General features: G+C 41.1%; 2 protein-coding genes across 2 annotated transcripts in view; one reads left to right on the top strand and one right to left on the bottom strand.

Annotated features, from left to right (window-relative positions):
• Window positions 1-469, top strand: part of REC114 (REC114 meiotic recombination protein) — a 111,310-nt gene extending 110,841 nt beyond the window's left edge. The window contains exon 6 of the mRNA XM_068993397.1: window positions 305-469. Coding sequence (XP_068849498.1) covers window positions 305-469 — 165 coding nt within the window. The remainder of the gene's footprint in view (window positions 1-304) is intronic.
• Window positions 470-580: 111 nt separating this feature from the next.
• Window positions 581-15,713, bottom strand: part of NPTN (neuroplastin) — a 35,020-nt gene continuing 19,887 nt past the window's right edge. Inside the window, exons 5-9 of the mRNA XM_068993384.1 lie at window positions 13,414-13,547; window positions 10,005-10,278; window positions 2,977-2,998; window positions 2,084-2,158; window positions 581-1,562 (exon numbers count right to left, since the gene is read on the bottom strand). Of these exons, the coding sequence (XP_068849485.1) occupies window positions 2,098-2,158; window positions 2,977-2,998; window positions 10,005-10,278; window positions 13,414-13,547 (491 nt within the window). The 3' untranslated portion in view covers window positions 581-1,562; window positions 2,084-2,097. The remainder of the gene's footprint in view (window positions 1,563-2,083; window positions 2,159-2,976; window positions 2,999-10,004; window positions 10,279-13,413; window positions 13,548-15,713) is intronic.

Raw genomic sequence — 15,713 nt, 5'->3', positions numbered from 1 at the left:
TGATAGACTTCTCAATCTACAAACTTAATCAGCACTGTACTCTTCATTAAAGCGGTCAGTATCTTTGCAAATCACTTTATTAGTATACTTGAAATACTTAAGGATACAAGTTTATCTCACTTTGTATGTATATTTAGAAACATTATATAAAGGAACTTGGAACTTGCAAAGCTAATTAACACTAATTTTTGGTGTCTTACTTCCCAAATCTTACCTTAAGGCAGTTTTTCTGTGTTCTAGTATTCAGGCTGTTGTTGCTTTCCCCTGTAATCTCTAATAAACTACTCTTCTGGAATCTCCACAGTCTCTCATGGCATCAGAGGAGCTGCCACTTGTCTATGAACAATCTGCATGGAACGCGGAAGGGTTAGGCCCCTTTCTACGCTTGTGCCTCATGGATCAGAACTTCCCGGCATTTGTGGAAGAAGTGGAAAAGGAACTAAAAAAGCTGACAGGGCTGAGTGGTTAACAAACAGTCTTGTGTACCTACAGAAATTGGGAGCAATGGGAAAAAAGGCTTCCTCCTAAGATTATAGAGAATAAAGAGTATTATTCCAATACCTTTTATCAGTTTTATTTTTAAAAACAGGTGAATCCACTTTTTTTTTTACATCATTGCACTTCAGCAATTACACAAAACACAAGTACATGCATCTACCAATTACGCACCGCGTGAGAACCCTGCTGGGTGTGAAAATCTACACTCAGTCAATGAAAAAATACAGTGTCAACCTCAAAGAATAACTAGTTGCATAGAATACCATGCTTTAACATTTCAAGATCATTGAAAACGAAAGGTAAATTATAAAAGTTTGCCTTAATTGAATGTACAATTAGGTTTTAACACATCAGTGCAAAAGGATTTAGGAATTTACATGATTTAACAAAAGAAAAAAGAATCACTTTAAAAGCAATCATACATATATACTGTAATTCATTATATCCATTCAGTGAACTGTTCCAGCTTCTTATCAGTCATGTTAAGCCCTTAAAATTATAGATTTCAGTTTATATTACTCATCTTTATGTACCAGAACTGAACAGTTTCCTCATCTGACAACATACAATAAGGAATGAGTATCAGCAGCTTAAAAATGAAACAAGCATTTATTTTGGATTTCTCCCACCCCAAAAAATATAAATATATATATATATATTTATATACTGTATATATCTGTATGTTTTGCGGTACTTTACAAAAATGTATCACTAGATGGCAGCAGTGCATTTTAGAGCTTTGCCAATTTAACAGCTGCATTAAGTAAAAAATGGCGCATGCATGATCTGACCCTCAGCGGTCACCTTTTCACTTCTATTTAAATATTTTAACAAAAAAATAAAAGCAACATTCACAGCACATCAAGCCCAAAATAGTTTACACCTTCTACACTGAAGCATTGTTTAAAATGTACCTGGCTAGATCACCCTTACAGGAGAGGCTAAATAAGGCATGCTTTAGACAGTCATCGTGGTGCTGCTCACTTGAAAGGGGAAAGAACCGAAGAGGTCCAAGCAGAAAATTTAGCAGGTCATGTTGCCACCAGTTTCAGGAACCTAAAGATCTGTGAAGAAAGTAGAAATTAAAAGGGAACATGCACTATTACTTAATAGTACACCAAGCACCACATAAAGCTTTGGTTCAAACAGCATGCTCAGGGATGTGGTGTGAAATTCTGATCTCCATGTGCCTAAGCAGTAGGCACTCGGCCCAGCTGTGCCTGGCCACCATTTCTGCCTTGCCCCCAGAAGCAAAGTGGGACCAACTGGCCTCAGGAATAATCCACCTAAGAAGGTGACAATTTAACTTTTACCTCTTTTTAAAGAAGTAAAGTGGTAAGGTGATGCTTTGAAAAATCATACACACTCTGAAAAGCATCTATGTTTTTTACAACTCAGCTGAAAATGTTCCTTTCCAGTTGTTTCACTGGACAGACAACTTGTTCCATCAGTATTGGAAGCTCTGAAATCAACTAAAAGATCTTGCAACATAACATCAGCTATTGAAGACTTTGTGATAAAGTCAAAAGAGGCACATTCATTTGAATATAACTTAAAACTTCTAAAGTTAGAAGTCCATACTTACATTATAAGTAGTATTTAATTTGTGTTTCTCTGGCGCAAGTTTTTATCTTTGTGATTGTTGGTAGAGTTGGTTTTCCTTTGGAGGAAAAATTGCATTACGAGAGTTAAACTCAAGGTCAGTAGCAACTTTTCAAAGTATAACACATGGAAATACAGGGATTCTTTCACTTACTGCCATCCCTGGTATAGTAAGAAATTTTACTGCACGATATTAATACACAATTAATAACACCTTGTGTAAAGTGCCTACAACCTTAATCAATCCTTTTGACTCCCAAGGCAGATAATACCCAGGTAACGTGGGCTTTGATTTATAAACTATAATTATGACAAAAGTGAATGATTAGTTTTTTCTCTACTTACCACCACTGTCTCGTCTCTTCTTAATTATATACAGGCAGTGCTGTGCTCTCTGGCACTTAACTAATTTGGGCACACTTCTGCCTCCGACTTCTTAGTCCCCAGCTCTAAGAAAGACTGCAAATCTTGGACTGATTCAAAATTTGTAGTTCTGTCTCTCTTGAATACCCACAATTTAATGGAGCCAGGCAGTTTATCCATGCTATAGTCTAGCTTGAACAAAACCTGAAGCCTCAGATATAATGGTTATTTCCCCCACAGTATCAATTTAAACATACGGGGTATGCAAAATTTTAAACATTTTTTTTGCATGGTATTCCACTTTATATTGCTACTAAGAACAAAACTGTACAGCCTGTCCTGGGAGTCAAAGGGCTATCAGTCAGCTCCATGTCCAGCTAAGAAGTCTACACTGCAACATTGCTTTCCATTCACTGTCTTCCCCTACAATCTTAGCTATGCCCTTTAATTAAACTGTAAATATAAAATAACCCAACCAGAAACTACTGAACCAAAGTCCAACAAAGTACTTACATTGGCCCAGCTGGTTCATCATCTACACAGGTATCCAGGTTTTAATAATCCATTGAGAGAGAGGAGAAGAAGGGAGAAAACTGTGAGACTCTGCATCAGGGTTAACAGAACAGCAAACGGCAAGTGGCAAACATGGCTATTCATAGCATTTATTCAAGGCCATTCCATCTGGAGGTGCAAAACACTCATGGAGTTATTATTTCTAGATTCAGGTTTTTAATGGCAGGTATGTTGTTTCAATGGTTTTAGTTAACACTTTGAATGCTTGTCATGAAAAACTGCAACTGTAGCGGACAGATAGGCTGCAATATTATTATACTCATCTTGTCCCCAAGTTCCAGTGGTTCACTCTTAAATAGATGAGAAGACAAACCAACATTTCAGTTGTAAAATCCTGCTGTTTGTTTTCTTGTGGTGAATGCATGCATAGTTTTGACTCAATCCTGCAAAGTAAGATGGATATGGATGTGTATGTGCCATACGTTTAGCCACACATCCTCTCTTCCCCACAGGACACTGTTCTTGCTGTTCTGTAATCTTTACGAGAGTCTGGAGTCTGGAGAATAAGATAGAGGAAGCCACAACAGTTCAATCTAATAGTGGGTCAGTCAGGCTGGGCTGTGCCAGCAGCAAGCGTATGCAGACCAGAAGATGCTCTGTAACCAACCAGAGAAAGCTGAGTAGTGCTGACATCCCTCTAGAGAAGACTTCAGACAGAAAAACAGGCTCATTCTTGTGCCCTGGCCAAAACCAGAACCTGAACCCAGATGAGCCATGAGTTATCTTTTTTTTTTTTTTTTAATCAAAACACTTATATTATCTGAGTTTAGGTGCCTTCTTAAATTGGTATTTTCTGATTCTGATTTACCAAGTTTTTCTTCCCTGTTTCAACTAAGGGCAACTTGGTTCCCTTTAATCAGGGTTATATGTGTGTGTGTATATATATGTGTGTGTGTGTGTGTGTGTGTGTATATATGTACACAGACACACAAGATTTTTTTAAAGGCCCATAAAGGTGGGGGAACAAGTTAAGTGCTCTTAGTTTCTTTTTATTTTACAAAAGTCAGGTAGACTAAATGATTCAGAACTGAAGGCTTCTAGAAAAACTCTCAGCAGGATTCCACAAGGGGGCTTGGTGCACATGAAGCAGTTATGGAGATTACAGTCTCAGTGTAGGCATCTGCAGGAGCACACGTCAGGAGTAATGTCTGTCAGAGGGAGACATTGCTCCACCTGTTCCTTCGAGGCAACGGAGAGGCAAAGCCACCGCCAGCACACACAGTGACTGGAGCAAAAAAGATTTCAAAAAAAAAAACCAAAAAAACAAAAAATAACAAAAACATAAACAAAACTAACCACAAACCAATGACTTATCAGCCAAAACAATAGGCTAGTGACACACCAGTGTCCACAGGATTCTACTACTAAAAACAGCACACTATTGAACAGTACAGAGAACGCACTAAGACTTAGACACCCAAGACAGCTGTGCGCTGTTATACGGTGGAATTGTACAGAGATGCATCGGGCACTGAGACACACGAGCCTGGCCTGGATCCTCCCTCAGAGCAATCGCCCAACGCTCTCAGCGCCCCGGCCACGCCAGCTCAGCTACATGCTAGTAACTAAGCACTGCAGGACTGACGGGAGCAGACGTAGAGTATTTTCAGTGCTCTGGCTGTGTACCCGAAAACACAAAATTCTAAAGCAAGATAGCTGATTCAAGAATATCACCAATCTACTCCCAATTTTAAGAGAAAAAAAGCAGGGGAGAGGAAATCGCGATCCCGCCAAGCTCATCTTTTCAAAGCGTGACACTGTCAACACCAACCCAAGCACTTCACACCATGAGCTTTTCTTTCTTCAGTAATGTGGATGTATGTACACCCTGGTGCCTGACTAATAACGTCATTTCCCAGCCCAACAAGCCGATTAACATGCAAAAGGGCTGCATGAAAGGGTTTTACCAAGAGTGGCTCTGGTGTAGCTGCCACCATGCCTGCAAGTGGGAGCAGCTGCTGTTCACAACAGTGTCTACATCTCACAGCCCCTTCGTCTCTCTCCCCAAATTCACTTTCACATTTACAAGGAATGAAGAGCCTCAAGTCTCCCATTTCCCTAAACTGAACCACTATCTGCAGTACCACTCTCTCTTTACAGGTCAAACAAAATAACAACTTGACCTCTAACAGGGAAATTGGCAGAGAGGGAAAGAACAGAACTACAGAAAAAAGGTACGAAAATTAAAGTAAATGAGGATTAAACAGCAAACTGAAATCCAAATTAGTTGTGAAAGTGAATGAAGTAAACTTGAAGAAAAGTGTTAACATTATGAACTGTGCATCGTATAGACTGAAGCGGAGATTAAACAAACTCCAAAAGCATGCATATCACTCACTTACCACCATGTTTTAAGGGTTTGATGCAATTGAGGGGGGAAAAAAAAGAAGTCATAGTAACCGACAAGTATCAACATACCCCCAAACCCTCAGGCCAAAAGACAGCCACTTAAACAATGACTACTCTCTCCAGCTGGGTATTACTCACAGCCACTGACTAAATGAGGAAGAGGGCTGGGGGATAATGGAAACAAGATGCTTCTGGAATCCATCTTATGAGTGAAGTTCCTGGTGGGGCTGTTTCACGCACTGATTCAGCTAAATGTTGTCTACCCGATCGAATGCACTAGAACCCTCACTCCCCTTTGCCTACATTGCCCCAGAATCTGGAAGGGTGCTCTGCGATGCCTAGTAAATAGCAGCTTACTTGATATACCACCATCTCAAAAAAGATGGCTTTAATGTCAAAATGAGTTGATTGGTCAAAGCTCCTTTTTCACTGCCTCATCTCACTGAGGATGAGGTTTTTATGGTTTCTAAAACCACTTAAATTTTGCAAGATCTCAGAAGAGTAGCACAAAACCCAAGAAAGATTAACAATTACTTCCAATTTGCTTCCTTGTTCAGTCCTATTATATTTTCTTCATAAGGTAACTTGTTACTGGCTCAGATGACCCCTGCTTAAGAGACAACACGTGTTTCATGTATCATTTTTACAATTCCTATTTCTTTCCCAACATTCCTGGCCTTTGTAAAGCTTCATATGCTACCAATGTTTTGATCATCTAATTGATTTTGGCACATTAGACTAGCTCTTAATTCTGAAGTGTCAAAGGGAGTTTGGATACATCACAGCCACTAAAAATGGTTCCCACAAAACTGCAAATATCTTTCGTACCAGTAACTTAAAGGAAAAGTGCCTATACTTGCTTATAAAGGTTATCTCCCTAATGGTGAATGTAGAAGACTCTTTTTGATGCCAACACTTTTCTTAAATCAGCTTCTGTTTTCATTCAAGGTCAGTAAAATGTGCAGTAGAACTGAAGGCCCCAACAGCTGAGCAGGCTCACTCCCCATCTCCTCAGGGTACTGGGGAGAGAGCTGAAAGCATACTCTATTCACCCTCTGGGTTCAGTCAGCAGGGAACCAACACAGAAGGTGTGCTCCAAACATGTGTCCAGCAGTAAGATGGATAGAAGACTAGAGGGATGCTAGTTGTATTTAGTCTTTTTAGAGAAATATCATTTAACATTTTCAAAGAATGTAGTCAGGAGGTGAGTAAACAAAAAACAAAGCCCTCACTTGGCTCCATGATTCATCTGTTATTAAAAATATTGACAGTAAAAGGTGACAAGCAGATAATCTACGTACAAGACAACCTATTGGGGCACTAATCCTCAAAGATACCATAATAGGGACCTAAGGGATTTAGATATAAGTTTCACTTACAAAATGTCCTAAAAATACTCTACTTTTTCTAGTAGACAAAAAGTCATGGGCCTTTAAAGCTGCTAAACCTTAACCCTAAGTATTTTCTATGTAAGAAATTTAAAGCAGTATTTGCTTTTCTAGTGAAACAGGCTGAACTATGTAAGTTGAAATTTGTGTTTCTATACTTTTGTATTATTCCCTTAGTGCTTTTCTAATATAGTGCTAAGTTACAAAAAACTCATAAACTGTCCAAATATAAATACTACTTTTATATAAACTTTTTTCATATAAAAAAGGTTGAGTTAGAAATACATTATCGCTGTATCTTGAGAATAGTATACCCACTGGCAGAGAAAAAGCATGTCAGGCCTCTTTAAAAAAAAAAAAAACACAATTTTCACAATGGTATAAATAAGTCAACACAGAGCTATGAACGGTCATTTGATAGGTAAAAAATTTATCACCTCTAAAATTCCAAATCTGTATCAGGTATAATGTACCTCTTCATTCATTCCCAAAAGGAGTGTATGCATATATCTGTATGTAAATCTGAGGCAGGGCAGATGGGAGGAAAGCACATGAGGTGAGTTTGCTCTTGTGAATTGCACAGGAGTTGAGGGGAAACTGGCTAAAGAAGAAAAAGACACAGCATAAGGAAAAGTCATGGAGGAACTTTTTAAAAAAAATTACTTCCAGAAGAAAAGAAAAAAGGGGAGGGCAGGAATAGGGAGAAGTCTGAGAAAAAGAGGGAGGAAGACAATGGAGAAAACTATGGGATGGAAATGCTCAAGCAAGGGCAAGGGACATGACAGAGAATGGAGCCTAGACTGTGCTGGCTATCAGGGGGGGAATGGAAAGAAGGCAAACATTGCAATAATCCCAGTATCCCAGATTTTTCACCCCAATTCAACAACAACAAAGTAAAAGCTGCTTGCGTTACAGCATTTTTCTAAGACACTAAAGCAAGGTTTTACTTTGCACTTACCCTGCAGTCATCTCTTTTACATAGGATTCATTCATTCTCCATAATAATTTATCTTAAAAGAAGTATTTTCCCCTTAGGAAGCTGTTCATGAGTTTTGCTGGCCACAGATGTCTCTTATTAGAAACGGATCCCCATTTGTGTTCAACAGCCACAGAGCTCTTTAAAAAAAGATAGCTGCTACCTTGGGCAGGTGCTTGCAGTTGTCAGAATCAACGCTAACCATTCCTCAGGTTAGCACTGAGGTCTTCCATACATGCTGGGACAGCAACCTGGTAAGTGAAATGGCTTCCTGCAAAAACGACTAGAATCTCTGACAGGGACAGGCTAAGCCAATGTGTCACTCTGCCAACAGAGGGGCAGCCAGCCTTGCCTTAAAAGTTAAAAAATCAAGTTTTGAAGCTCATTTTTACCTTTTTCTACTGACTTTTTGCAGCTCAACCTTTCCAAAACAGAAGCCAAGAAAGGTAATATTTAACAAAGCAAAACCATTCAGAGGGAATGAAAAACCTCTTTTCAGGAGTGAGACAAAACCACTCCTAGTAAGCCAACACTGAAAACACACTGACAGGCAACTCTTCCCCTTTACTCTCAGATCTAAACATATATCTGCTTTGGAAGTCCTACTTTGTAATAAAGAGAAATTTTGAGAAACAAGCATTACTCATACACAATAAGCCTAAGAAAGCAGTTTTACTTCACAGAATAGCAGTTCTGTGGACCCAAGAGAAGGAAAGTAAAAAATCCCAGGAAACTCTTAGTTGCACAGAACAAGCCCAGGAATTTACAAAGGCCTGTCTGCTTCCAGCTGAGTCCATCCCATTCCTCCATCTAGTTCATTGCTAAATGTACACTTGGATGGAAATCCAAATACACTGTTAGTTCCAACAAAAAACCTTGTCACCAACCTCACTACAATCCTCCCTCTACTGAGTACAAGCAGAGAGACTGAGGAGCTGCTGAGCAAAGAGGAAAAGAAGGGGAGGTGGCTGCTGCACTCAGACATGTCCTTCCAGAGAACCTGAAGCCACTGTCCTGCCTTCAGGGCTGCACTCTTTCTAAGGGAGCACCAGACTTCCCTCAGCATTCCCCACTGACACACGTGGCAGGCAGTGCATCCTGCTGGCCAGCCACGAGAACACAGACAACTCTCTGGGGCAGGGCACAGCACTCCAGTACACAAGCATGGGCCCAGAACAGCCAGACTGGAGTTGACAACCTCCCCGTCACCCAAAGCTGGCCTCAGCTCAGCCTAGGGGCACACTCTTCCAGTCCAATCAGTGACAGGCAAGTGTGATCATGGTTGGCTGGTCAATTATTTGTTTTTGCTGATGATGTTATAGGGCTAGAGGATGGAGCTGCGGAGCTAGTTAGGAATCTGAAGTACTATGGGTGCAAGTCTTAATCAGTAGTCTCCCCCGCCAATTACAATCACAGAGTTAGAAATGAAACATCCATAACAAAAAACATAAAAACTTCCAGAACCTTTTCTGACTCTATGTCTATCAATGTAAGATTCTTGCTCTTTCCAATGGCTAACAATCAGCTGTAGTTCTGCTGCTATTATTCAATCCCTTCTTGACCCTGGGCCAGCCTGAGAGTGCCACCTTGGGCAGGGATGCCAGGCGGTACTGCTTACCTATTTGTTCTAACTGGGGGTGGTGATGCGTCAGATGCTCTCCACCATTCTTTGTGAGACAGACAAAAAAGCCAAATGGCAGGAGCCTGCTTCACCAGGAACCTTGAAAACCTTCTGAAGGGGCCAACCAAGGGAACCAAAGGGTGAACTGTTCCCATGGCTTTCCCCAAGAACAGTTTGACTGGACTGGTGCAGTTACCTATAGGGACTATACCAGGCAACCATGTGACAACCAATCAGATACCTTAAATCTGCCTGAAAAGGCCAGGTGGCCTGCGATCTTGGGGTGGCTTCTAGGCTTGACTTGGATTCTCCTCAAGCTCAATCTGCCTGATGATCTGTATTGGAGGAGGACAGAGCTGAACAAAGAGACTGACAACTGCCCATTCCCCACAAGGGGCCTGAAGGGCAGAAGGGACTGGGGTTCGAGAACACCCACATGGAAGGACAGAGCTAATAATTATAGTTCAAAGTGGCTAATCTTAGGGGTAGGGGGATAAGGAACCAGTATAAGAATTTTTCCTTCTCTCCTTTTGGGACTGAATCCCAACATCCTTATAGTCCTCTCTGGGTGCTTGGAAACCACCCCCAAGGAACCAGGCCCAACATTACAGCTATTTTGTAGGGATGCTCTTACCGTCAGGAACTTCATCTGGCCTCTTCCTCTTTTCATATACAACAATGATCACCACAAGGATGATGATTTCTGCCAGAATTCCCAAGAAAGGCCAGAGTGGGGCCAGGTGGCTCCGTACCCTGAGGATGGTGACAACGGAGGCAGAGCCAATGGAGTTGGTAGCATTACATTCATACTCGCCAGGGTCTTCTGTGATCTGGAGGTTAGTGATGCTCAGCTCAGTGTAATTTTCCCTGTTGATGATGATGAAGCGGCCAGAGGTATTGACAATATCCTACTCAGGAGCAGAAAAAATGAGAACACACAAAGATCAGAGTAGGTGAATTAGTGCCCAACACAGGGTGAGTCTATTTTCCATCCTTAGCAAAACACTGAACGGGATCAGGGAGCAGTGTCTAGGGTCATTTTTGTCCAAGGAACTTTGACTACTTGATCACTGACTTCCCTTCAATCTCAACAACAACCAATCAATAAGCTTCTAGCAGAATCAGGACTTCGCCAATTTTAATGAAGGGACATCCTTCCTGCAGACCCAGAAAAGGCGACTTAATCTAGATGTTGCTCCAAACACCAGATAAGAACTCTAACCAGAAAGAGGATGGAGAAAGGGTGTGAGCTCTGTGGTCAGGTATGTATCTGGTAACATCAGGCCTATTTAATGACTTCAGATTCAGCACATCTACTTCACACCTGCTGAATTCTGGAAAGTTTCCCTAAACTTCCTCTAGAAACAATGCTAATAACTTGCTACTAGTCAGAATGGAGGAAATTCATAACTTCAACATCCTTTCAGAATTACAAGGTTAAAAGAAAGAGATTATTTACTAATATATGCTACATGTTTTATATCCAACCTAAGAGGAAGGTGAGAAAGGGAAAGCATGACATAAAAATGACCTCCAGAGGGAAGCAGACTTCCAAAGGGATGGTTCCAGGAACGTGTAAGAAGCGCCATAGAGCCACACTGCACTGAGTGGACACTGCTGGAAAGAGTCAAGGAAAGTTGGAGAAGAGCTAACATTTAAACTAGACTGTGGGAGAGGAGAGCTGACCAAGCAAGACAGGAATGCAGGCATGTGTGGGAAGGCAGGGGTGAGAGTATGACCAGGGGTTTGGGTGGAGCTAGGACAGGTTTGCAGCTCTGATCTCATGGGATACTAGCAGGGGAAAAATCTGACTCTTGTGTCAGTTCACATGCAGCAACTAAAGGGTAATCAGAAACAGTAGAGGAGAAAGGTAAATATAATCCCCAGAATGATATCTAGCTATAGCATAAATCATGTCTACATTTAAGTATGGGTTTGGCTAAAATGAGAAATTCATAGCCTTCAAAATTAAGAGTTATTCTGTGAAACTTCAACCCTAGGATTTGAAAAGCTGCCAACTCCTCTAACTCCTGCTCTACTCCTTCACTAATTCCACATTTCTCACTTACGATCTTTGGTCCACAAGCCTTCAAAGGGTTTTTAAAATTTTATTTTATTTTCAACTGGAGGATAGTTACTTTACAATATTGTGACGGTTTCTGCCATACATCAGCATGAATCAGTCATTGGTATACACGTCTCCTCCCTCTTAAACCGTCCTCCCAACTCCCTCTGGATCCTACCCCCTCTAGGTTGTCACAGACCACCAGCCTTTGGATTTCCTGCATCATACAGCAAATTCACACTGGCTATCTATTTTACATAATGTATGTATTTCAATACTACTCTCTCAAGTCATCCCACCCTCTCCCTCCCTCTCTGTGACCATAAGTCTGTTCTTTATGTCTGTGTTTCCACTGCTGTCCTGCAGATAGGATCATCAGTATCATCTTTCTAGATTCCATATATATGTGTTAATATATGATATTTGTCTTTCTCTTTCTGACTGACTGCACTCTGTATAATAGGCTCTAGGTTCATCCACCTCATTAGAACTGATTCAAATGTGTTTCTTTTTATAGCTGAGTAATATTCCATTGTGTATATGTACCACAATTTCTTTATCCATTCATCTGTTGATGGACATCTAGGTTGCTTCCATGTCTTAGCTATTGTAAATAGTGCTGCAATGAACACTGGAGTACATGTGTCTTTTTCAATTATGGTTTCCTGAGGGTACATGCCCAGTAGTGGGATTACTGGGTCATATGATAGTTTTAATCCTAGTTTTTTAAGCAATCTCCATACTGTTTTCCATTGTGCCTGTATCAATTTGCATCCCCACGAACAGTGCAAGAGGGTTCTCTTTTCTCCACACCCTCCCCAGCATTTACTGCTTGTAGACTTTTTTGATGATGGCCATTCTGACCAGTGTGAGATGACACCTCAATGTAGTTTTGATTTGCATTTCTTTGGTAATAAGCAAGGTTGAGCACCTTTTCATGTGTTCTTTAGCCATCTTTATGTCTTCTTTGGAGAAATGTCTGTTTAGTTTTTCTGCCCACTTTTTGATTGGGTTGTTTTTCTGATACTGAGCTGTGTAAGTTGCCATGTATATTTTGGAGATTAATTTATTCATCTTTATTAGTTGTTTCATTTCCTATTTTCTCCCATTCTGAGAGCTGTCTTTTCACCTTGCTTATAGTTTCAAAGGGTATTTTTAAAGTACTATCATGTGCAAGGAACTTTTGTGGCTCTGCCACCAATTTACCCTGGTTAATATTTATAATCTTTCTGAAGAACCTGGATTACATGATCTCTAGAGTCCCTTCTGATTCTGAAGACTGACAATCAAAGAGGATGCCTGAAAAGTAGAGTTCTAGGCATACAAAGCCTGGAGAAGAATGTATGACATCCCATCTGAGAGAACAGGAGACTGGTCAAGCATTAATCAAAAGTCTGAAGTTTTGACTCTCCCAATATCATCAGTAGTCATCCCATAGATTGGAAAAGATTCTTCCTTTGACCTTTTCTGGAGCAGATACTGTCAGATTTCCAATGTCTAAGGCTGCCAGTGGGCCTCCTTAGATTGTCTCAATTCCTAATCAGTAATTTAATATGTTTCAGGAATATATAATACTATTAACTGCTCTTATTGCCTTACCTTTCCCAAAAATCAAGAAAAATACATTAAGACCACTTCAAGAACAATATTTTATCTAGGATAAATGGACTAGAATAATAGTAAAATTTTAAGACTGGGGTTAGCTCTTCTTGGTGTCTTATCTTGAAGGCAAAGAGCCAAGCCTTTTACCGGAAAGCTTTAATAAATTCATAGGTAGGGAAGGGATTCCATGCTAAGCAGAGACTATTAGTGCCCTTCAAATTTGTGATATAACCATGACCCCAGAAAGGGTGACCCAAGCCATGGCAGCTGGTATGGCAGGTTGCAGAAACTTGTCCAGATGTCTGGAGCACCCCAGGAGAAACTCCAGCAACCACAGACACCCACATATAGAGGACCAGGGCTGCCTCCTACTCACCACGAGCATACCATTCTCCTTCTTGTGCCATGTCCACTCTGGGTGGGGGTAGCCAACTGACTTGCAGTACATCATGGCATCCTGCCCTTCATTCTTGTTCTCACTCCGTTTATGGCCAGTGATGTCAGGAGCAGCTGTGAGAAAGTGTTGAATACAGTTACCATGGGAGCCTATGCTGAACAAGATACAAAGCCCCAACTGCTGGCTCAGAGCCCTGCTTCTTAGTCGGTCTTTAGACCCACCCTTATATTCAGCTTTGATAACATGCATTTCAGGTCAGAACAGAGCAATGGAACCAATCCCATGCCCTGACCTCCCACCCGCCAAAGCAGGTACCAGGATTACTATATGTATGGGTGGTTCTACAACCTACTGGAAGACAATATAGGTGCAACTGCATAAATTAAGCCATCCTTTAAAGAAATGCAAACAGAAAGTTATTATCTTCTCTACCAGTCATGGTTTTTTCTCACAACACCTGCATGAGCAGTAATTATGTATTATACCAAATGCTATACATTATGTTAAGGAAATGAGAGAGCCCTGAGATCAAACACCTAAAATCAAGTCCTATTGTAAGGTATATAAAAACAATAAATGATGAATGCTTAGAGAAGCTACCCAAGAATATCAATAGCCAAGGCTCTCCCAGAAAAGAGGAAATCCAGCAAACTAGTTTTCACAAGAGAAGAAAGAAATGAACAGGAAATTCAACCAGTGTCTCATGAGGTTGTTTTAACAACTTAAGAATCTGATTTATACACCTGATTTGCAATTCTCTCAATGAACCAAATCTTGGGGAAATTTCCAGACAGGCTGGAAGCTGTTGGTCTCTGCTTTTCATGATCATTTAGGAAGAAATAAACAGCATATGTGGCTTAAATATTAGAAAAAGTTCAAGGACCCAAGAAGCCTGAGATGAGAGCTAATTCTTTGAATTTGGCCTTCTTTGACCTTAACTATAAATTCCCACCTTACCACATCAGTTCTACTAATCCGAAAGCAATAAAACTCAAAGTAGGCCAGACATCACTTTGTTGGCCAAAATGGGAAAGAGAATCAATAGGCCTGGTCCAAATTCCAGTTTTGAGAGTTATTTAATTATTCTATGCTTGAATTTTATACCCATTATCAGATGGAGTTATTTCTAGCCCCTGCCTACATTCAGTGTCTTGCATAGACAGACAGATGTCATTTTGAGACTGTAAAAGCCTGTCTATTTATACCATGGGCTGAATCTCATGTTTTCCTTCTGACTGGCTTGGTTTTTCTCGGCTTAAAAATAATCCAATGTCCTGCTCCTCTCAGACTGTGCTTTCTAGACCACCTCCTGAGGCACCTGGATAGGAAAAGAACGATCAAGGCCCCAAGCCACCTCTACAACCTGACAAATGAAAGCCTAGTCATTACCACTCAGTATGAGGTGTTTTCCAGATAGGTATTATAAAGGAAATGTCTTTTTGTTTTCCCAGGCACAATTCCTCACTACAGAAGGGAATGAGTCAGGCTGGCTCAAGTTCTCAACATGCCAATTTTCTCCCAGTCAATCAGTCACCTCTCAGGCCTAATGTTTAACCTGGTCACTCTTCCTCAGAGCTTTCTGCAGTCAGTAAATATTAAGAACCTCTTAAAAGTAGGCAATGGCAACCCACTCCAGTACTCTTGCCTGGAAAATCCCATGGACGGAGGACCCTGGTAGGCTGCAGTCCATGGGGTCGCTAAGAGTTGGACACACCTTAGCGACTTCACTTTCACTTTTTACTTTCATGCATTGGAGAAGGAAATGGCAACCCACTCCAGTGTTCTTGCCTGGAGAATCCCAGGGACAGGGGAGCCTGGTGGGCTGCCATCTATGGGGTCGCAGAGTCGGACACGACTGAAGCGACTTAGCAGCAGCAGCAACAAGCACACCAAGGAGCAAGCTCCACAGCATACTAACACACCACCATGGGGGAGCAGGGAGACACAATAAACAGAAGAGCTATCACACTGTATGCCAGGAGCCAGAGTGAGGAATTCCACCCGTGACAAGGTCATGCGGCAGAGCTCTGATGGCAAGGCTAATCAGACCTCAGGTTTTCCCCCTGGAATTTCCTGAGCATCCACCCCCCCCCCCCCAAAAATAAGAGTCTGCCTGCTTTTCCACACTTCTAATATTCTCTGGAAAAAGTCAAATCAGGGCTTTAGCCTTCTGCATTTGAAAGGGATGTTTCAATTAAACCCCTCTGATAGCTCTCTAGCTTGCCTAACAGGTTCCCCCGGACCTCTTACAGCTTGTGAATTGCTTACAGCCCCCCAAC

The sequence above is a fragment of the Capricornis sumatraensis genome, chromosome 2 (genome assembly GCF_032405125.1).
Source record: "Capricornis sumatraensis isolate serow.1 chromosome 2, serow.2, whole genome shotgun sequence".
Classification (NCBI taxonomy): Eukaryota; Metazoa; Chordata; class Mammalia; order Artiodactyla; family Bovidae; genus Capricornis; species Capricornis sumatraensis.
The sequence above is the reverse complement of the archived record's forward strand: the minus strand, read 5'-3'. Positions and strand labels throughout refer to the sequence as shown.